General features: G+C 57.2%; 1 protein-coding gene across 6 annotated transcripts in view; it reads left to right on the forward strand.

Moving 5' to 3' along the window:
• Positions 1–1226: 1226 nt before the first annotated feature.
• PLEKHG5 (pleckstrin homology and RhoGEF domain containing G5) overlaps positions 1227–22666 on the forward strand; it is a 29794-nt gene continuing 8354 nt past the window's right edge. For 2 of the 6 annotated variants that reach the window (XM_061160502.1, XM_061160501.1), the window contains exons 1-6: positions 1228–1295; positions 19519–19648; positions 21064–21166; positions 21544–21604; positions 21937–22028; positions 22453–22589. In XM_061160502.1, coding sequence (XP_061016485.1) covers positions 1272–1295; positions 19519–19648; positions 21064–21166; positions 21544–21604; positions 21937–22028; positions 22453–22589 — 547 coding nt within the window. In that variant the 5' untranslated portion in view covers positions 1228–1271. Of the gene's footprint in view, positions 1296–7390; positions 7527–11931; positions 12055–19518; positions 19649–21063; positions 21167–21543; positions 21605–21936; positions 22029–22452; positions 22590–22666 lie in introns of those variants that run through there. The other 4 variants (XM_061160504.1, XM_061160503.1, XM_061160506.1 and 1 more) reach the window with 3 other exon arrangements.

Consider the following 22666-nt stretch of genomic DNA (forward strand, 5'->3'; position numbering starts at 1 on the left):
GCGTCCTCTCGGCTGATGCCCCGCGCCGCCGGGTGCAGGTTCTGCCCAGCGGGGCGCCGGGCGGAGGGGCGCGGGGGGTGGGGCGCAGAGTCCCGCCCCGTAGGCGGGGCCGCAACTCCGCTCCTCCCACCGCCCACCTGCCCCGCCCCGCCTCTCACCGCCGAGGGTCCCTCGGCCGCAGCGCTCCGGCCTCTCCCGAGGCACCCGGCCGGCGCCCGCACCCCCCCGCCTCCGTCGCGCTCGCCCCCCGCGCCGACCCGCAGCGCCCCCAGCCCCTCCCGCGTTCCCGGCCGCCCCACGCCTCCTCTATGGGTGAGTGCGGGGCCCCCGGCCCGGCCCGGCCCCGCCATGCAGGCCGGCTGGCCTGGCCGCCTCCGCGCCGGCTCGGGGAGGGGCGTTGGCGAGGGGCATCGCGGGCCGGCCGGGGAGTTGGTGGGGGTAGGGGAGAGATCAAGGGCAGGGCAGGACCGGCTCCTTCCCCTCGGCAGGCGGGGGCTCAGCCCGCCCCCTCCTTTGGGGAAGGCCTGCTCGAGATGGGAGGTAGACACCGGTCTCACAATCAGGGCTTTGGGGGTCCAAACTCTGTCCCCATGTCGGGGCACGCTTCGTCACCCCTTCCCCTGGCCCTGCAAGCTGGCCGGGGCGAGCAGCCTCTTTGCCTCCCTTCCCTGTCCCCTCTGCTGCTGCACCCCAGGAAGAGGAGCAGCTTGGAGGGGGCCAAGTTCTGGGTCAAAGATGGACAGCGGGTGAGGGGACCACCCCAGGTTCTTGCGGGTGGGATGTGGAGGGCAGGAGTAGGAAGGGATCTTGGACCCCTGGAGTCCCCCTTCCCCTCACTGTATTGCAGGAATCCCCCAGGTACCCTGAGGCCCCAAGGTCACTGAGCCACCCCCCCTCCCCTCCCCACCCCCCACCAGTGAGACAGAGAGAGGGAGCAGCTCATTTCCAAAGATGTTTTCTCCCCCTGGAATCTGGATAATTTCCCTAGGGAGCTGCAACAAGAAAAGGGCTCTGCACACAGATTCCCGTGCAGATAAGTTGGCATTTAAAAGAGAAAGGGACACTGCCCTCCTTTGAAGGGTGCATTGAGGAGACCGCCCCACCCCGTCCTCCGGTCGGGAGGCTCCTGGGGCCCCGGGGAGCCAGGGTGCCCCTGCCTGGGGCGCATCCTCCCTGGGCCCCGCCCAATTAGTAACCCTTCTCTCCTCTCCTTTGCAGAAGACCGGAGCCTGGAAGAAGAGAAGGGACTGCGTTGTCAGAACCCTGACTGCATGGACAAGGGCCGGGCTGCTAAGGTAGGGAGGCTGGCGGACCTGGGGTCCCCTGGGGCAGGTTGCTAACCACCCGCTCTATCCAGGCCCGGAAATCCATGGGGCCCTGGCAAGGGTGCAGCTGGCCTGGCCACAGTGTGGCCTGGGTTCAGGGGAGGGCAGGGCTGCAGGATGGCTGGTTTAGGAGGCAGAGGGGCTGACCTTAGTTCAGAAAGAGCAGAGGTGGGGGGACTTCTATGAGGGCAGCCAGAGCGGGGGTGCCTCAAAGCCCTTTCTTGCCCTGTGGTCCTTAGAGCCCTGAGGTGACAGGCACTGCTGCTCAATGTCACTGATGAGGAAGCTAAGAATCAGCAAGCAGGGACACCCCCCACCCTGCAACCAAGGTTCCATTCCAGTGCCCCATGGGCACTCTTCCTGGGCCACCAGGCCACTCTTCAGGCCTGAGCATGGGTCAGGGACACTATGGGACTTTGTGACAGTGACTGCAGGCCTGGGGATGAGGAAGGGAAGAGGGGGCCCAGTGTTCCTGGAGTGTCAGGACTGGGGAGCTAGCAGTGGACAAAACAAGAGGAATACAGATAAAAATGATGGGGGGGCCTTCTGCCTGGTCTGTGCTGGGCCCTGTGCCTCATGTGCTGTTTGTGGCAGCTCTGCTGGGAAGGCGTGGGTCATTGCCCTGTTTTCCAGATGAAGATACCAAGGTTCAGAGAGGTCCTGTGACTTGGCCGAGGCCCCACAGCTCAGGAGAGACTGAGCCAGGGCTGGAACCCAGGTTGGGCCCCTCCCCGCACGCATTTGAGGGACAGTGGGGGTAACTGCCACAACTTACTGTGTCACCCCGAGCCCTGAGGACTCTTTGTCTCCTCCCTCTGGCCTTCTGACAACTGTCCCGTCACTATTCTCATTTACAGTGGAGAGGTAGCGGCTCACCTAAGAACGCGTCTCTAGGATGTGGGAGAGCTGTGATTTGAACCCAGAACCCAGATCTGTGTGGTGTCAGAGCCCTGTTCCTAGCCACTGTGCAGCTCAGCTCTGCAGCTGCAGATTAAAGATGCCGCCCCGTTACACCCTTCCACCCGGACACAGCCGCTTACATTCTGTACAGGAAGACCATGGCTGGAAGGAACATGGAGGGCTGTTCTGGGGGTGGGGAGAGGAGGGGGAGGCTTCCAGTTGCCGTGGTCACCGGCAAGGGGGCGGCTGTGATGTCAGATGCAATCTGCTGGCACGGATGGTGCCTGGCATCAGGGCTCTGGTGTTGGCTGGCTGCCTCTCCCCCATATGGGGGCTCCTGGAAACACACTGGCCCCAGTTACCCTCAGTTACATCCTGCCAGGGGCCTGTGAAGCCTTGGGGCCTCTGCCTGACCCAGAGGGGTGGCAAAGGGGGCAGGCCACACTGATCCAGCCTCTTTTGTGGGCAGCTGCGCCCCAGGCAGGCCCACAAGCTGCCATAGGAAGGGGCAGGGGTGAGGCCTATGAGATGAGAGTTGGTGTCAGAGTGCCTGAGGGCCTTCTGCAGCCTCCAGGTCTCAACTCCAGCCCAGCCGTGGGCTGCCGGCAACTCAACATGGCTGACATTGGCATCAGCAGCAGACCGTCACCCAGCCTGCAGGGGGAGAGCCCTAGTTCTATTGCTGGTGACACCTGCTTTGGGACAGGTGATACAGACTTGGGCCACAAGGATGCCTGAGAAATCAAAGGCGAAGGTCTAGTCAGGGAGGACATCTTGGAGGAGGTGGCCTCTGATGGGAGTGAAAATGTGGACGTGCCTGCATGCTAAGTTGCTTCAGTTGTGTCCAACTCATTGTGACCCCATGGACTGTAGCCCGCCAGGCTCCTGATCCTCAGGAGTCCATGGGGATCTCCCGGCAAGAATACTGGAGTGGGTTGCCATTTCCTCCTTCAGAGAATCTTCCTGAGCCAGGGATCGAACCCGTGTCTGTCATGTCTCCTGCACTGACAGGCGAGTTCTTTATCACTAAGCCCGAAAACGTGGACCGGCAGAGCAGAAGCCAAGGGCAGTCCAGAAAGGGAGAACTGCCACAGGCAGAAGCCAGAGGCAGAAAACAAGGAGCAAGAGGCAGGTCTTGCCAAGGGTAGGAGCAGGCTGGAGCAGAAGGTCAGAGGAGGTGAATGATACCCAGGTTGGTGAGAGAGAGGAGCAAAGAATATCCTATTGTTGATGATAATAAGAACCACCAGTGACCAAACATGTTTACGTGCCAGGCAGGTTGTTAGGCCCTCATGCTTGTTTCACTGAACTTTTGTGAGAACCTTAGAAGAAAAGCGTCATCATTCCTATGTGAAACATAAGGAAACTGAGGCTCAGAGAGACGAAAGAACTAGCCCACGTCACACAGCATGACTGGCCAAACATAGCCTGGAATGAGATGAGCCTTATTCTCACTGTCCTCCCCAGCCATTCTGGGGACCGCTAGCAGGATGTGACTAGCGTTTTGAAGGAGATGACATCATTCATTCATTCACCAAATCAGCCTGAAGCACCTGGCGTGCCAGACCCTGTTCTAGGCCTGGAGATTTCCCGGGGAACAAAGGTCCTGCTCTCCTGGAGCTGATCCCAGGCCCCCAGGGATGAGGAGGGAAGTGAGGACTTGGGTTTGTCAGACTGGCGCCCCCAGGCTGCCCTGGGGAAGGGCCATCTTTCAACCGGGCTGGACCCTTCTACTTCCGGGCCCACCCTTGAGGGTTTTTTTCTGTGTGTGTTTGTTTTTTGGCTGCACTTGGTCTTCATTGCTTTGTACGGGCTTTCTCTAGTTTCGGAGAGCGGGGGGGCTACTCTTTGTTGTGGTGCATGGGCTTCTCATTGCAGTGGCTTCTCTCGTTGCAGAGCATGGGCTCTAGGGCTCACGGGCTTCAGTAGTTGTAGCACACCGGCTCAGTAGTTATTTGCACAGGCTTAGTTGCTCCTCCGCATGTGGACTCTTCCCAGAGCAGGGATTGAACTTGTGTCCCCTACATTGGCAGGCGGATTCTTAGCCAATGCGCCACCAGGGAAGTCCGAGAATTTGTGTTTGTTTGTTTGGTTTGGTTACATCTTTGTTTTTTATTTATTTTGGGTTCTGGCATGCAGGATCTTAGTCCCCCAATAAGGGATTGAACTGGTTCACCCTGCATTGGAAGCATGGAGCCTTAACCACTGGACTGCCACAGACTTCCCGACCCTTGAGGTTTTATTTGAGCTTCTTCTGGCTGCTGGGGCTTTTGAAATGCATCAGCCACCCCACTCCTCCCTCCTGTTCCTGGAGTTCGCTCTAGGGGAATGGAGATAACCAGCATGGGCTTCCTGGAGGTGGCTGCTGGTGTCCAGAGAAATGAGGGCTTATTAAGATGGAAGAAAGCTGAGTTGGGGTGGGGACAGATATTGGGGATGGAAGGAGTGAGCAGGGCTCAGGGGATGGGGAAAGGTAGGCAAAACTGAACAGGGAGCATCCTGAGGTCCAGGTGAGGTGTCTGAACTACTTGTCTTGGGGACCACGGAGGGAGGTGGTGGCCCTACACTTCCTCAAGAGGAAGATGTATAGAGTAGGGGACCTTCCTGGTGGTCCAGTGGCTAAGATTCTGTGCTCCTAATGCAGGGATCCCAAGTTCCATCCCTGGTCTGGGAACTAGATCCCACATGCCGCAACTAAGAGTTTGCTTGCCACAGCTAAAGATCCCACATGCTGCAGTGAAAATTGAAGATCCTGTGTGTCGCAACCAAGACCTGTCATAGCCAAATAAATAAATGAATATATTTTTAAAAGATGTATGGAGTAATCCACACCTGGGAACTGCAGGGTCACAGCCTACCCCTTTCCAACTGCATGACCCTGGGAAAGTCAGTCTACTCCTGATCCTCAGTTTCCTCATCTGGAAGCTGAGGCTTCTAGAGTTGTGACAAAAATTAAAAGAGGGCCCACCTGTGGAGTGCTTAGCAGAGAGCATGGCTTGCTGTGGTGTTCGAGGATGCTAGCTGTGATCATGTGTGTATCGTGTGTGCAGGGGGGAGAGAAACCCCTAGGCTCCCAGCATGCCCTCCTTTCTCTCCCTGAGATCTGAGACCACCTTAGGTTCCATCCTAGACCTGACCAACCCCACCCAGCCAGATGGATGTTTTCTGCACAGCTATCCTGTCCCCAGGGCAGGTGTCCTGTTGGGGACTCAGAGGAAGTGTTTGCTCCCTCCCTCCCAAAGGGCCAGGTGATGACCTGGTGGGTGTCCCCACCCTCCTGCAAGTTAACCACAGGGCAGAGTCCCCTTGATCTGGGCATTCTGATGGAAGTCAGTACAGGGCACCTCAGGTCACAAGGGGACACAGAGAAGGGCTGACACTGGCCTAGGGAACCACATTTGAGGGCATGGAAGACTTGGGGTGTTTGTCCTGGAGATGGGACCCTCAGGGCAACATCCTTAAAGGTATCAGTTCTAGCAGCCACTGTGTTCTCAGCACCTACTGTGTTCCAGGCCCTGCTTCAGTGCTTCTCCACGGGGACCTCATCTAGCCCTCACCCCCACCCTGTGCAGCAAGGACATACCATCTCCATCACAGAGACAGGGCGCTGAGAAACAGAGAGGGAAAAGAACTTGCTTGGGTGTGTCTGTCCTCAGAGCCTACCATTTCTAACAAACTGTCAGGAGGAAAGGAGTGCAGGGTGAATTTTTCTGCAGGGCTCCCAAGGGCCGTGGCAGGGAGGTGGGCTTTGGTTCAGTAAAGGTAAGAGTCTCCAACAGCTGAAGCTGTTCTCTGATACATAGGTAGTGAGCACCCCATTGCTAGAGGCAATTTAAGCAGAGAGTGAAGATTGGATTTGTTGACCTCAGACTTCCCTTCTAGCTTAACATTGGGCTGTGAGGTGGCAGGGATGAGTCGGGAGGGGTGGTGTCTATGTCTAGGGGAAGGCTTGTCAGATGAAGACCAGTGGACACAGGGCAGAGGAAGGGGTGGGTCTGAGGTCCTTGTGGAGAAAGAGTGGGCAGGATGTGGTGACTAATGGAAGAAGGAGTCATTCATTCTCCTGGGCAATGCTTTGGGGGTAAGAGGTAAAGGCCAGGCGCCCTTGAGAATGGCCAGATTCTGGGATCTCTGGAGGTAGCTGGTCCTTGGAGATGCTGGTCAGCTGTAGATCACGGGCAGTCCCGTGTGTGCCTGGAGACTGGGGCAGGACCAGGGAAGCAGTGCAAGTGGAACTTTGGGGCTTTGGCTAAGTACTTTGGAGGGGAGAAGGTGAAGGTCTGGGGTGCCCCAGAGGCCGGGACAGAGGACCCACACATATGACCTGGCCAAGATGAGCTGCCCTGGTGTGGACCAGCCCCAGGGAGGTCAGCACTGCTAAGGACAGTGACTCCCATTAAGAGGGGTCTCTGGAGTAGTCTCTGGTAATCTGGAGGGGGCCTGATGAAGATGGTCTAGAATTGGGAAAATGCAAGTAGGTCTGAACCAGGAGGCTGGGAGTAGAGGGTGGCAGCCCCATCATGCCAGTCTCCCTAGGGAAGGGGGTAGGTGTGCTTGGGGCGGCGTATCCCCAGACACTCCCCCCACCTCAAGTCCTGAGCGCTGAGTTGTTCTGAACTCAATCTGCCAGGAACCACCGAAGGGCGGGATGGGCCCCTCTTTCAGGACCTACTAGGCGTGGGCCAGGAAAAAAGAGGGAGGCACGGAGCTAGGCGGGCCCGTTTCTCAGGCGCCGCGGAGGGCGCAGTTCAGAATCCAGCGGAAGCCAGCCTGGCTTGGGGCGATTCCTGGGGCGGGCAGGGCCTGCGGGTGCCTCCTTCTGGACCCCGGGGGGCAGCGTCCTGCCGCTGGCCCTCGCCGGGGGCGGGAGGGCGAGCTCTTTTCTTTAAGCCCAGATCAAAGATTGCAGGTTTTGAACTTTCTGCAGGTCTGTAAGGGCAGCCGCCTTGGGGACAGTGACAACGGCCTCCTTACCTCTGTCCGCAGCCCGGACCCTAGGTTACCCCCAAACGCCGGCCTGCCCTCCAGCCACCCCTGGGCCGCGGGGTGGGGCTCCCGGAGCTTCCCGGGAGCGCAGCCCCTCCCCGGCCTAGCCGGGCGCGCCGTTGGTACGTCCCGGCCCGCCCAGGTGGTAGCGCCCGCGCCGGCCTACCGTAATTCCCCTACGACCCGCGCCCCCGCCGGCGCAGAGCGGACCGAGCCCGCCCCGCGGTTCCGGTGGCCCTCGTCCTGCAGGCCCCTCGGAGCTTTGGCAGTCTTGACCCGAGCCCTAGCCACTGGGGAGGAGACCCGTGTCCCTAGGTGAGTCTCGGGGGAGTTCAGATGGGGGTGGGTCCGGGAGCCAAGACTCCCCTTGAATTAATGGACAGAAGCCGGGGTTGGGGGAGGGGGGATAGTGGAGGGAGGGGAGGGCGAGGGTCCCACACAGCCCTGGGACTGCAGGTGGCCGTCAACGGGCGCCACTGGCTCTGCTTCCACTTACTTGGGGTGGAATGGGCTCCAGCGCCCGCCCCCACAATGACTCTAGGGTGGGGTCGGCTGGGAGAAATGGCCATGAGGAGTCTGTAAGGACCCAGCCCTGGTGTGAGGGCTGCTGGTGGGGCGAGGGGTTCCGAAGGGGATTTGGCGGGGCTTGGTTAGGTGGTTTTGGCGACCTCGTCGCATCTGGGCGTCCGTGACAGTCCAAGCGGAAAGTCCTCTCGAGGCCGGCAGGGGGCGCGAGAGTCTGCGCCTCGGACCGCCTGGGTCTGGCCTGGTCCTCGCTGGGGAGAAGGGGAGAGAGCCAGAGGCCAGGAGAGACCCTGGCCGCTCTGATCAAAGACTGAGGACGTGGAGGCCCAGTGGGACTCGGACCCTACAGATTCCTCCACTTCCTTCCCCAGGCTTGGAGGGCTCTGGGAGGATTTATTTCACTATTCCTCTGCTGCTTTGCCAGAGTCCAGACACACATTTGAACCCAGCAGCCATCCCTAGATAGAGAATTCTAGAGAACTGGCCAGTGCCCTCTTTGCACAGTAGGGAAGGGCAGGAGGTAGGTAGGTGGGCCCCAGAAGCAGGTGTGCAGCCCAGGCCTATGCCCTCTCCCTGATTCCCTCCCAAAGAGCCTTTTGTGTGGCTCTGAAACGAGAGGTGCCAGGAGAAGGTGCAGGCTTCCGGGCTGGGGTCCGGGGCTCCAGGACACATTTCTGCAGGGCCTGGGCAGGGGGCAAAGTTCATGGACCACACAGCCTCTCCTTTTCCACCTAGTACCCACAGGTCCCAGCTGGTTGGCTCCCTGGGGAGGAAGAGGGCTCACTGGCTTCTGGACTTGGTTGCATGGAGCTGGCCTGCAGAGAGGTTCTCTACACCCCTACCATCTACCCAGCACAGGGCAGGTCCTTAGAGCAGGCTCTGCCTCCAGGGGGACCCCAGAACCAGAGGACAAGCAGTGAGGCCCAGGCCTAGGGGAAGGGAGGAGCCAGATGGGCTGTTTGAAGAGGAGAGCAGCCTGGCAGAGCCGACTCCTCCCTGGCTGACGTGCCCATGCATGCAGCCTCCACCCCTGGATTTCCAAGGTGCCAGATGGAGCCTCAGGGTTGGGAGCCTCTTAGGGGAGCTTAGCTCGGGCAGGGAGCCCCTGGGCAGGGGTGTCCCCCTGGCCACAGAGCCCCAACTCCTGGTTCCAGTCCAGTCTCCTGTGGACAGAGCAGGCCCCAGACCTGTGACCTCCCCTCTCCCACTACAGACCAGGCCGGGGCCCCAACCCACTGTGAGGAAGGGGATGCCCACAGGCCTCTGCTTTTCTGGGGCTGGGGAGGTGGTACTGGGCGGGAGTGGCAGGGGGCTCCCGCCTTGCAGACTCCATTATTCATCAGCCCCGGCATCTGGTTTCTGGGTATCAGTTTCAACAAGCCAGTCCTGACTCATGAGCCTGGAGCTGGGGCTGGGCTAGGGAGGGGCCCCCTCCTCAGGGAGTCAGGGGCTGGGACCTTTTGGGCCTGTTCACGAGCTGTTTCAGCTCCCTATTTAGCGAGCAGGTGGGAACCTCAAAGCCTGCCGAGGCCTCCTCCCTTCCCTGTGTAGGGCTCCTTTCCTCCCCTGCTCCACAGGTTCCTTGACCCTGCACGTTTGGCCCTGGGATAGCAGGGCCCTGGCCCTCCAAGGAGCAGCCCCAGCCCTGGATGGAGAACCCAAGCAGGAGCATGACTCAGGGTGGCAAGAACTTGGTCACTCCAGTGACCTCTGGTGACCTGTCCTGGCCCAGTCCTGATGGTTTCCACTTGATGCAACCTGGCTACCACAGACTGGTGGGCGCGGGGATCTGCCCTGTCCCCAAGGGGGTGGACCTCACATCCCTGCTGCCCAAACCACCACTTGGCTGGTCTTCATGTCATTACGGCTTCTCTGTGCTTGAGGCTCACGGGGAGTGGTCCAGTGGGCATCTGCTGTTAGAACAAGTTATTTTACCTTTCCAAATCTCAGTGTCTTTGTCTGTTGAATGGGAGATAGTAACAGTATCTTCTCCTTATGGTCCTGAGAAGAGTGAACGGGATTTGGCATGGGCCTGGCACTTAGGTGTGCTCAGAGGTTGGCCTGGGGGGCAGGGGCAGGGGGCCTGGGCAACACCACCAGGCTTTGAGGTAGAAAGCCTGAGGACCTGCCTGGGCCAGCAAGCCAAGGTCATGGATGCTGGAGGGGATGGAGAGAAGCCGTGGACAGGCAATGGAGAAAGCATTGTTGACCATTGGCCACAGGAAGGGCATCCTGGCCAAGACCTTCCTGGCCCCAATGGCCTTCTCTGGCATGAAGCCCCTCCTTCTGTCTTCATTTGTCTATTCATCATCTTAGTCTACCCTGAGTACCTGTGGTGGCCAGGACTGTTCTAAGTGCCAAAGATGAAGCATGGGCCAGACAGCCAAGACTGCTAGCCTCTGGAGAGAATATTCTAGCAGGGGAAAGTGATCATCAAGAAGTGAACAAAGAAAATAATTTCAGGTCATAATATAAATAGATGCTTTGGAGGAAATGATTCAATTTAAGGGAACTGAGAGTCCTGGGGTAAGGGGGTGTTTATTTGGAGAGAAGAGTAACGGCCTTCTTGGAGAGGTAGGATTTAAATTGGGGCCCAGTGCCAGCTGTTGGGAAGATCAAGGGCACATGGTGTTCCAGAACACAGAGGAGCAGGTTCTGAGCTCAGTGAGTTGTAGGGATGAAGGAAGCCAGCATGGCGGCCCACCCTGTGGAACCGGCCAGGGGGGCAAGGTAGGAGACAGGCCATAATTGGGATTTTTATTTTAAGCAAGATGGGAAGTCACAGGAGGATTTGGGGGGGCGGGGGGAGTGACATGGTCAGGTTTCAGTTTTAGAAGATTTGCCTATGGTGTGGAAAGAGGGCCGCTCAGGATGTGGGAGGGGACACAGCCGTGGAAACCTCCTGGCCGGGATAGATGGATAAATTGCTGCTCCCCGCAAAACCTGTAGAGACCCTCTTCCCCCCACAGAACCAGATTGAGGGGGAGCTATCTAGGGGATGGGGATGATGACAGCGTGTGAGTACTGAGGAGTGCCCTGGGGAGGCCATTCCAGAAGCCCAGAGTCAGAAGCCTGGGTGTCAGTCCGGCCTGTGGACTTCTCCGTCACTTTATCCCCCACTCGATGAGCGAGGATAACAGTGCCGGCCTCCACCTCCCGGGAGTGAGTGTGAAAGCTCTTTGACGACCTATAGTGGTGACCCTTGCGCCGCACCCCATTCCGGGTCTGCGTCTCTCAGGCTCTGATGAGCGCCCTCTGGCGGTAGGGCACCGGAAGCTCCCGCGTGGCCTTGAGCCGGGGAGGGGTGCGGGGCGGTGGGTGCCAGCCTGGAGCAGGAGGGGCTTCGTGGAAAGCTGAGTTGGCCTGCGGGGTTGTCCCGACGCCTCCTCTCACTCTACTCCTGGGCGCACCCCAGAGACCACCCTCTCCGCCCCCCGCACCTGCCTTCCGCCCGCCGCCTCCTCCTGTGGTCACCAGCCCCACTCTGCTCCTCTGCCTGGTGTGGGCAGTGGGAGCGGGGGTCCCCCGGGCTCAGGCTCTGAGGCGGGGGTCTCTTGGATTGCGGGCCGGCACTAAGATGACCCTCAAGAAGGCCTCTGAGCGCCGACTGTGTGGCTGAGACTGAGAAGTGGAGTCAGATATCCTCGGGGCTGGACGGGGAGCGGGGCCCGAGGACCCCTAGGGAGATGTGATGTATCCTTGGTCCGGTCCCCCCTCTTCTGCCAGCATTAAGGAAGCTCCCTCACAGCAGGGAGAAGTCCTGCGGGCTGAGGCTCTGGGGCGGGGGTCCCCAGGACTGGCGGGAGGGAGTTAAGATGCCCTTTGGCCAGGGGGACCTCCTGTGCCCAGTCGTTCGCGTTGGAGGGGGGGGGGGTGGCGGTCACAGCAAAATGGGGCGCCCGCGGGACTGGGCGGGGCCGGGGTTCCGCAGTCAAGGTGAGGGGGGTTGTCACCGGCGGGTCCCGCTTCCCCCAGCATTCAAGGAGGTCCCCGGGGGGGGGGGGGGGGGCTCTGAGCCTGAGACATTTGCGTGGGGATTGGGGGCTGGGGGTCAGGGCGGAGCTGCCGGCGGGAGGGTGTTCCCCGCCCCCCGGGGTCCCGGCGCGCTCGGCGGGCGGGCGCGGCCGCACAATGGCAGGAAGCGGGGCTCCGCGCTTTGTCCGGCGGGCGGCGCAGACCGCCGCTTCCTCCGGCCGCCATGGGGACGGGACCCGGCGTCTCCGGGCGCCGCGCGGCCTCCAGGCCCAGCCCCGGGCTGCCCTCCCGAGACTCCGAGCCCGGCTGGGCAGGGGGTCGCGGCCGCAACGGGGAAGGCCAGGTACGGGCGCGGGGGGCTGGGCGGGGGGCGGGGCGGGTGCCCTTTCGCTCCTCCGCGCGTCTCTAAGTGGATCCGGTACTCGGCGGCCCAGCCCCCTGCCCGGGGTGCACACTGCGGGGGTGCGGGGCGGGGGAGGAGGAGCTGGGGAGGCGATGAGGGGCTGGGGGTTTGAGATGTGTCCCCCACCCTGGCACCAAGGGGGCCAGGCAGCGGAGGGGACCGCCAGACCTCGGCCTTTTGTGTCTGGGGCTGACTCCGGACACACCTGTGGGTCCCAGGCCCTGCCCTGGCCACCCTCCCCTTTCCTTCCTCTGTCCAGGCCCTGCCCACACCCCTCCTACTCCTGCTTCTGAGGCCACCCTGGTGGGACTGGGAAGACTGATTTCTCCACGCCCCATCCCTGGGGGAGTCAGCCTTGATCATTCATGCTCCCCAAAAGGCCAGGCCCCTTTATTATTTGTAAAGTTACCGCCCATTCTCTGCTTTTGGACATGCAGTGTGACCTAGCTGTTCCATGGGATCCCCTCTCGCTTCTTTGGCTTGAGTCCTGAGAACTTCTGGCCTCGGACCCTGCTGTCTCTCCCTGGCTGGCAGGGTCGCTGCTGCCCTCAGAGAGTGGTGGGGGTGGGGGGCGTGAGGGGGCAGCGAGGAGGTGGGGAGTAGACCCTGGGTCTGAGAGAAGGGGCTCAAGAGTCTGGCTTTGGGAAGGGGCTACCCTGTTTTAGTGATGGGGAGACCCCCAACCCTGGAGGGAGTGGTGAAGACCCAGGGGTTTGGAGATAGAGGTGTGAGAACAGCCAGTGTGAGCACTGTTTCAGCCTTCCTCCCTGGGGGTTCTCAGAACTTCATCCTCAACCCGCTGAATACTCACCTGCTTCAGATCCTAGCCTGACTCTCACATCATCCCGGTGTCCCTGAGCCTGGGGGCTGCTGGGAGGATGGAAGGAGGTCAGCCAGCAGCTGGACTCTTGTTAAAATTAGCATTAGTATCAGTAGTAATTTCCTCCTCCAGGGGATCCTCCCAACCCAGGGACTGAACTCTTGTCTCCTGCATTGGCAGGTGGATTCTTTACCACTGCGCTACCTGGGAAGCCTACCTATTGGTTAGTACATTCAGTTGATACTTACTTAGTGGCAATCTGTATGCTATGTAGTGGTATTATAGGTATTATAAATAGGAAATGGCAGCTCACTCCAGTATTCTTGCCTGCAGAATTCCATGGATGGAGAAGCCTGGTGGGAGCACATATACTGGTTAGGTTTTAAAACAAGATTGTGGCATAGAACCAAGGACTTGGACTGGAAGACTCCCAGAGAACCACCCCCCCGAACCCAGAACACCCACAACCTATCATGGCTTCTGCCATGTCACCCCACCCCCACCCACTGTGAGGCCAGGGCCTGGGCAGCTGGTCAGTCCACAGCCTCACTGCCCAATGCCAAGCCTGGCACCAGAAAAATGAAGCTGTCAGGGAAATCGCTAGAGGCCTGGAAGGGGTCAGGAAGGGGCACCTGTGCCAGACTGACTGCCAGGCGGGACACAGAGGGCGAGAGGGCTGCTGAGCTGGTCGGCTGTGAGCCTCCTGGGGAGAAAGGACAAGTGCTTCCTCCGATTTGTTGTCAGGAAGAGATGCTCACTGCAGGGGTCCCTGCATCCGTAAAGCCCAGCCCTCTGTCAGGAGTGCCCTGGGGAGGCCAAGTGTGGATGTGGATGTGTGCAGAGCCATGGGGTTTTCACACTTTGTTTAGCAGTAGATCAGAGGGTTTCCCTGGTGACTCAGTTGGTAAAGAATCTGCCTGTAGTGCAGGAGACCCGCGTTGGATCTCTGGGTCAGGGAGACCCCCTGGAGAAGGAATTGGCAACCTACACCAGTATTCTTGCCTCGGAAATCCCATAGACAGTGGAGCCTGGTGGGCTACAGTCCTTGGGGTCGCAAAAGAGTCAGACACAACTAGCAACTAAACCACCATCGCCAGGTCAAGTGAAGATAGAAACAGCTGTTCTAGTTGAAGGGTGCCTCTCGCCCTGCCTCAGGACAGAAGACCACACTTGAAGACCACTCAGGAAGGGAGTGGCAGTAGGGGGTACCTGGCTCTCAGGTTGCTGTCGGAAATGTGGACCATGATGCCCAGGGCCCAGACCCCCTGGAACAAGTGACCTCAGTCTGCTCCCTGCCAGCTGACATTTCTGTGTCCATATTCCTTTTTCTGTCTGATAGAGAAGTGGAAGGAACACAAGAACCAAAGCAACAAGCTAAGATCCTACATGCTTTGGGCTGAAAAACCAAAACACAGAACAGAAGCAATATTGTAACCAATTCAATAAAGACTAAAGAAGATGCCTGATCAGGCTCTCTCCAGCCCAAATCTCCAGTGGTCCTCTATCATGCTACTTAATAATCAAACCAGTACTTATTGAATGGCTAGGATGAGATCAGTCAGTGAACCTGAAAGACGGAAACTGCTGTCCTTGTAGAGCTGATAGGGTGTGGAGGCAACAAAGTGAGACGCACAGACTGCCTGCCAGTAGAAGGTGTTAAGGAGAGAAGGCAGGGGCAGGGAGTGAATGTGGAGGAATGAAACCTTAGAAGGGGAAGATGGTGACTTTTGAGTGAAGGTCTGCAGGAAGGGAGGTGGCTGGTTATTTCACTGTCTGGGGGAAAGCATTTCAGGCTGAGGGATTAGCAGATGCCAAGGCTCAGAGGTGGGGCATGTCTGAAGAAGCGTGTCGGAGAAGGCAGGAGGAGGGACTTCCCTGGTGGTCCATGGCCAAGACTCTGCTCTCCTAGTGCAGGGGGCCTGGGTTCGATCCCTGGTCAGGGAACTAAGATCCTGCATGCCACAACTAAAGACCCTGAGCGCTACGACTATAGACCCAGCGCAGCCAAATAAATAAATATATGCATGCTCAGTGGCTCAGTCGTGTCCGACTTTTTCTGGCCCCATGGACTGTAGTCTGCCAGGCTCCCCATCCATGGGATTTTCCAGGCAAGAGTACTGGAGTGGGTTGCCATTTCCTATTCTAGGAGATCTTCCCGACCCAGGGATCAAACCTGTGTCTCTTGTGTCTTCTGCATTGGCAGGTGGGTTCTTTACCACTAGCGCCACCTGGGAAGCCCAATTACAGGGAAGGCAGGAGGCTGGCGGGTGGGGGCAGCGGAAGGAGCTAGGAGAACAGGACTGGAGGCCCCCGAGGTCACTGCCTTGGCAGGAGATGGGAAGCCCTTGCAGGGTTTTGAGGATGTCTGTGTGACTCCTCTTTGAACTGGGTCCACTGCGGCTGCTCATGGAGAATAGGCTGGGGTCAAGGATGGGTGTAGGGTGACCAGCTCTGGGGCCTTGTCATCCTGCCAAGAGGTGATGGGAGCTAAGCTGGCCTGGAGCGTGTGGCCGGTTTGAAACTATGGATATTAAGGGTGGCGCCTGAAGACGTGTTAGACTGCCTGGATGACAGGTAACAGAAGGCTCACAGGTGACCCCAAGGTTTGGCCTAATATGTTATTTTCTTGGGGCTGCCATAGCATGTCAGGGTGGCTTTAGAACAACAGAAGTTTATTCTCTCGGTTCTGAGGCCAAAAGTCTGAAATTAGGATGTGGTCAGGTCGTTCTCCCTTGCAAGTTACCAGGGGAGGATTCTCCCTTGCTTCCTCCAGCGTCTGGCACCTCCTGGTGTTCCTCAGTATTCCTTGGCTTGTAGGTGCATGCCTCCAGTCGCTGCCTCTGTCGTCACATGGCTTCTCACTATGTGTCCCCTCTGTGTGTCTCTTCTCTTCTTATAAGGATACCAGTCATATGGTTACTCCATACTCTATCCTGTGTGATCACAGACCCCATTATGATCTCAGCTTAACTAATGACATCTGTAATGATCCACTTTCCATCAAGGGCACATTCTGTAGTGCTGGGGGTTAGGACTGAACCTATCTTTTTTAAAAAAACAAAAACAAACAAAAAAAACGAACTATTTGCTGTGCCGCCTGGCTTGTGAGATTCTTGTTCCCCAACCAGGCCTTCCCAAGTAGCTCAGTGGTAAAGAATCTGCCTGCCATTTTAGGAGATGCAAGTTTGATTCCTGGGTCAGGAAGATCCCCTGGAGAAGGAACTGGCAACCCACTCCAGTATTCTTGCTTGGAGAATCCCATGTACAAAGGAGCCTGATGGGCTGCATACAGTCCATGGGGTCACAAAGAGTCAGAAGTGACTTAGCAAGTTAACAATAACACAGCAGTTCCCCAGAAAGGGATCGAATCCAGGCCCATGGCTGTGAAACCACCAAGTCCTAACCACTGGACCACTAGGGAATACCCCGAACCTGTCTTTTTGAGGGACATAATTCAACTCATAACATCAGCATAGCTGGAAGATGTTGCCAATAATCGAGATGGGTAGAGAGCCATGTGGAAAATTTCAGGAGCTCATGTGAGGCCCTTTTAAGTTTGAGATGCTTGTTGGGATCCAGGAGGAGGATGGAGAAGGTGGGTCCAGAGTCTTAGGCCTGGTCCCCACTGGACAGATCACCTGGGAGCCCTCCCCAGGACAGTGGGTGTGGCTAAAATGAGGAGGGGTCCACGGATGGGGAGAGAGCAGGAAGCAGGCAAGGGGGCTGAGAGGGGAGGGAATAGGCAAGGCATGGGTTCTGGGGGCTGAGGAAGAAACGGTTTCCAAGAGACCATGTCAAATGCTGGGCCCTGGCAGAACAGACAAGAGGACTTAGAAGTGTGGATGTCAGCAGAGACCTTAGAAAAGCAAGTTGGGGAGGGAGCAGAATTGATGGGAGAGGGTCTGAGGGAAAATAGAAGAGGTAGAAAATCTCCAGTTGCAACCATTGTAGTAATAGTTTGGTTTAGGCAAAAGCCATCAGTGAGGACTAAAGCCCTGGAGTGTGCAATCACTGAGGAGCAGGCTATCTCAAAGTGTCACCCCAGGACTACCTACTCATTGGTGGTTTAGTGGCTAAGTTGTGTCCAACTCTTTGCAACCCATGGACCATAGCGTGCCAGGCTCCCCAGTCCATGGGCTTTTCCAAGCAAGAATACTGGAGTGGTTTGCCATTTCCTTCTCCAGGGGATCTCCCGACCCAGGAATTGAACCTGGGTCTCCTGCATTGCAGGCGGATTCTTTACCAATGAGCCAGCAGAGAAGCCCTGTATCTACTCATTACAGAGAGAGAACACGCCTTTACAGAGTATAGCAAGGGGACCTCCTTGGTAGTCCAGTGGTTAAGAATCCACTTTCCAATACAGGGGACAAGAGTTTGATCCCTGGTCAGAGAACTAAGATCCCACATGCAGCAGGGCAACTAAGCCTGTCAGCTGCAACCAAGACCCGGCACAGCGAAATAAGTAAATATTAAGGCAAACAAACAAACAAGATACAGTGAGATCCCCAGATGGTCTGGCACTTGGGCACGCTGAAGGAGACATAGTCCACTCTCTGTCATCCCTGCCTATATGCTCATCTTTACACTATGTGAGAAGAATTGATGCTTTTGAGCTATGGTGTTGGGGAACACCATAGAGAGTCCCTTGGACTGCAAGGAAATCAAACCAGTCAATCCTGAAGGAAATCAATCCTGAATATTCATTAGAAGGACTGATGCTAAAGCTGAAGCTCCAATATTTTGGCCACGTGATGCAAAGACTTGACTCATTGGAAAGACCCTGATGCTTGGAAAGATTGAAGGCAGGAGGAGAAGGGGATGACAGAGTATGAGATGGTTGTATGGCATCACTAACTCAATGGACATGAGTTTGAGCAAGCCCCGGGAGATGGTGAAGGACAGGGAAGTCTGGCATGCTACAGTCCATGGGGTCACAAAAAGTCAGACATGGCTGAGCGACTGAACGACAGCAAACTATGCGAGACCCCCAGACAAATCCAGAAGGAAGGGCTCTCGGCGAAACTGCTGGCCTGGCTGCTTCAATGTCCTGAAAGACAGGGTGGAAAATGTGTGACATTCATTCTTTTTTTTTAATTTAAAAATATATATATATATGTATATTTTATTTATTTATTTAGCTGTACTGGTTCTCATTTGCATCCCTCAGGATCTTTGATCTTCATTGAGGCATGCAGGATCTTGAGTCTTGGCGTTCAAACTCTTAGTTGCGGCATGTGGTAAATACTTTCCTGACCAGGGATCGAACCTAGGCCCCTTGCCTTGAGAGCTCGGAGTCTTAGCCACTAGGGAAGTCCCAGGACATTCATTCTTAAAGGGATAAACACAGCCAAATGTCTGTACATATGAACCTTGATTGGATACCATGTGGGGAAAAAAAAAATCTATGAAGGACATTATTTAGACACTTGTGGAAATACCAAGGTAGACTATAGTTGGACAAAGTATCATCTCTGAGTTTCCCCGAGTGTGACCACACATAGAGTTGTGTGGGGTTTTGCACGAGAACATCTGTGCTCCCAGGTGGTGTTGATTTCCTCACCAGGGGAGGGGTGTCATGAGCAGTGTGGCAAATGTGAAGGAGTGGCGGAGCTAGAAGGGTGTGTGGATGTCATTGTACTATTCTTACAACTTTCTGTAGGTTTGAATGATTTTAAAACAAAAAGTTGAGGGAAAAGAAAGGGTAATGGGAGGAGAGAACAGAAAGTGGTGGTTATGGATGCCTGGTTTTACAGAGTTTAGTTATAAGTGGAGGGGTGCTGGAGCTGGGGAAACGGGTTGGTTTGCCCATGGGAATGATCTGGTGAGAGGTGGGGCTCGGTGAGAGGTGGGTCTCGGTGGAAGGCTGGTCTGGGATTGGGGCAGGGTGAAGCCTCCACAGCCCAGGACGGGTGGGTGGCTGTGGTGGTTGGGGCTCATGGAGTATCTTCTGTTTCCCTGGAAAAGTAGGCAGTGGGTCAGTGGGGAGTGAGTTTGGGATGCTTAGGGGATGGAGGAGATAGGAAGGTCATCCGTGGGGATAGGGATGAGAACAGACTGGAGTGAATGGGTAAATCTGAGGTCACATCACTAAGCAGCAGCCTGTGGGTCCCACATAGGCACCGAGATGCCAGCATCGTTCCCTGACTCCTCCATAAGCCCCTCCACACCCTGACTTAGAAATCCACGGGGGTCAGCTGTTCGGGGGCTGCATAGGTCATAGAATTGAGGGCAGAGGCCCTGGGCACGGAGGACGGGGAAGCGTTTTGTTTGAAGACACTGAGTTGGGCCAAGTGACTGGCAGCCCCAGCTTCACTTTTTGGGGCCCTTTCTGCCTGTGTTCCAGGAGAGGCCCTGGGAGCACCTGCTTCATGGTTACTTACTCGGCGCTGTTTCTTGCGGGCAGGGCTTTGCTGTTTCTGCATCCCCCAGAATGGACACCTTGTAGGTGCTTGGGAAACATTTGATGAATAAATTAATAAGCACAGGCCCCTCTGGAACACGGATGGTTGGACATGAATAGCAGCCAGGGGCCCCGTGTACCACAGGGCTTTGGGTCCACCCCACCTCCATCCTTTCCCACACAGGTATGTCACCACGCCGAATGCCAGCAGCTGCACCACCGGGGCCCCCTCAACCTCTGCGAGGTCTGTGACAGCAAGTTCCACAGCGCCATGCATTATGATGGGCACGTCCGCTTCGACCTGCCCCCCCAAGGTGAGCACAGGGAAGGGCCAGTCCCTAGAGCCCCTACCTGGGGGCACAGGGTCCTGGTAACTGTAGGCATCTTGACAAGGCCATCAGAAGGACAGGAGTCAGCTGTGAACAATGAAACCCAAATCCACTGCTGCCTCTTTTGTTCCACAAGTATTTGTTTTTTAACATTTTATTTTGTATTGAGGTGTAGCTGATTAACAGGGATTCCCAGGTGGTGCTAGTGGTAAAGAACCCACCTGCTAATGCAGGAGACATAAGAGACACAGGTTCGATCCCTGGGTCAGGAAGATCCCCTGGAAGAGGCCATGGCAACCCACTCGAGTATTCTTGCCTGGAGAATCCCATGGACAGAGGAGCCTGGCGGGCTACAGTCCATGAGGTTGCAAAGAGTCGGACATGACTGAAGCAGCTTAGCATGCATGCACGCACACATAGCTGATTAACAATGTTGTGATAGTTTCAGATGAACAGGGAAGGGACTCGGTCATACTATACCTGTATCCATTCTCCCCCAAGCTCTCCTCCCTTCCAGGCTGCCACATAACACTGAGCAGAGTTCCATGTGCTATACAGTAGATCCTTGTTGGTTAATGCATTTTAAATACAGCCATGTGTACATGTCCATCCAAAACTCCCTAACTATCCCTTCCTGTCATCCTCCCCCCTGCCAGTTTTTTAACAAGAGGAAAAGTTGGGGACCGGTCCAGCTCAAGGGCCAGCCTATCTCCTCTAGGGGCCAGGTCCTTCTTGATGGGCCAGCATGGAGAAAGCCCTTCCGTCTTCTCCTCCAGGCAGGGGATTTCTGGACAGATCCTCCAGCCAGGCAGTCAGCGGACAGAGGCAGTGGGAGGTGGGGTGGGGGGGTCAGAAGGAACTTGCAGCAGGAAATAAGAGACCCCTCCTGCTGAACAGGCACCTGGCCCAGTCCCACTGCCAGCTGACTGTGCTGAGGTGGCTTTTGTCTCCTTCCCCAGCTGGTCAGAGGGACAAAAGGACTGTTCCTGAGGGCCCCCTGGGACTTTGGGTGTGGTCACAGTGGTGACCTGCAAGATAGGGGAGGGGGAAGGGGAAACTTGCAAGAAAGCCGTGGAGTTTGGTCCCTCCCTGCAACAATCCTAGAGGCAGTGCTTCTTTATGCCTATTTCATAGATGGGTAAACTGAGGTGGATTTGTACTGGGCACAGGGCATCACCCAGGGTGTCATCCCAGGGCCCTTGTGTCTTCTTGGTTCTCGGGATGAATAAATGCTAAGCAGTGACTGACTCCTGAACTGAGAGGTCCTGGCTTGTTAGAGAGGCGGGGTCCCAGGGTCCATAGCCAGCTTTAGTTTCTCTGGAGACTACCATGTTGGAAGACTAAGGAGGGGACCGGGGACAGGGAGGCAGGCACAACCCCACTCCCATTCTACTCCACAGGCTCTGTCCTGGCTCGGAATGTGTCCACCCGGTCATGCCCCCCACGCACCAGTCCTGCCGTGGACTTGGAGGAGGAGGAGGAGAGCTGTATGGATGGCAAGGGGTAGGTGAGGGGCTGGTGAGCGGAGCAGACACCTGGGGGCTCCCAAGGCTGGGTGTCAGGTCACAGATCTAGGGACCAGAGATCCCTCCTAGCCCCTGCTGCTACCCAGATTCCTGGAGGGTGAGCCTCTAGGGCTTCTGGGAGCAGACTCCACCCGTCTAGGGACCCTGGGTATGACTCCTGGATTGGCCACGAGGGGGCGCACAGCTCCTTGTGAGCCTCTCCCCACCTCCATCCTTGCTTGCCTGAGCCAACCTGAGTTACCTGGCCACCTACAGTCAGCAAGGGGTGGGTCACCAGAGGGGGCCTGCCCACATCCCACCTGGATGAGAGCCCACCCATGCCTCCAACCTCTGCCCTGACTGGCTTAATTACAGGGACCGAAAGAGCACAGGCCTGAAACTCTCCAAGAAGAAAGCCAGAAGGAGACACACAGATGTAAGGAGTCCCCAGGCTGGCAGAGCAGCCCCCTGCCCCCCCCAAGCCTCTGTCCCTTCTGGGCCCTTTCCATTCCCGAGGCTGGGCCTGTCTGCTCTGAATTCCAGGACCAGGGATGGGGCGTGGAGTGAGCGTGTCTCTCTGTTGCCGCCCAGCCCTGCCCACCTTAGCTCAGGTGGGGGATGATCCAGGAGCTCCTGCCTCCAGCAGGAGGGCTGCCAGGGGCCTCCCCGGGACAGAAAAGGACAGGGAGATCCCTGTGCTCACCAGGACCCTGGGGTGGTGAGGGTAGGGCACGAGGGGTGTAGACGCTGAGATGCATGTCCGCTCAGGACCCAAGCAAGGAGTGCTTCACCCTGAAATTTGACCTGAACGTGGATATTGAGACAGAGATTGTACCAGCCATGAAGAAGAAGTCTCTGGGGTAGGGCTCAATGGGGCTGAGGGGAGAACGGAGCTGGGGGGCAGGTGTGGCATCAGCAGGTATGACTGTGTGTCTGTGTGGTGGCCTGTAAACGAATGTATCCTCCCCCAAGGACACCCCACTCATGTGCAGTGAGGGCCTGGGAGCCATGCTTGAATGGACGTGGCTCACCCCCGGGGCGTGGACTGGCATGTGACAGGGTCTGGCCCTGGTGTGTCAACACGAACGTGTGAGGGCGAGGGTGTGTTGGCTTGTATATACACGTGTGAACCTCCTATTCGTGTGTGCATGTATGAACCTGGGTGTGATCCCCCTGAGGTCTCCCTTTTCCTTTGAGGGGCGGGGTGGGGGTTCATGTGATGGCTCTGGGCAGGGTGGGGGTTCATGTGATGGCCCCCAACACACACCTCCTGTCCTGGGGCAGGGAGGTGCTGCTGCCAGTATTTGAAAGGAAGGGCATTGCACTGGGCAAAGTGGACATCTACCTGGACCAGTCCAACACGCCCCTGTCCCTCACCTTTGAGGCTTACAGGTTTGGGGGACACTACCTGCGGGTCAAAGGTGAGCAGGGGATATGGGGCGCAACTGGGTCCTCTGGGGAGGGTGTTGTTTCCCAGCTCAGGTTCCCGTTGGCCATG

The sequence above is a fragment of the Dama dama genome, chromosome 14, assembly GCF_033118175.1.
Source record: "Dama dama isolate Ldn47 chromosome 14, ASM3311817v1, whole genome shotgun sequence".
Lineage (NCBI taxonomy): Eukaryota > Metazoa > Chordata > Mammalia > Artiodactyla > Cervidae > Dama > Dama dama.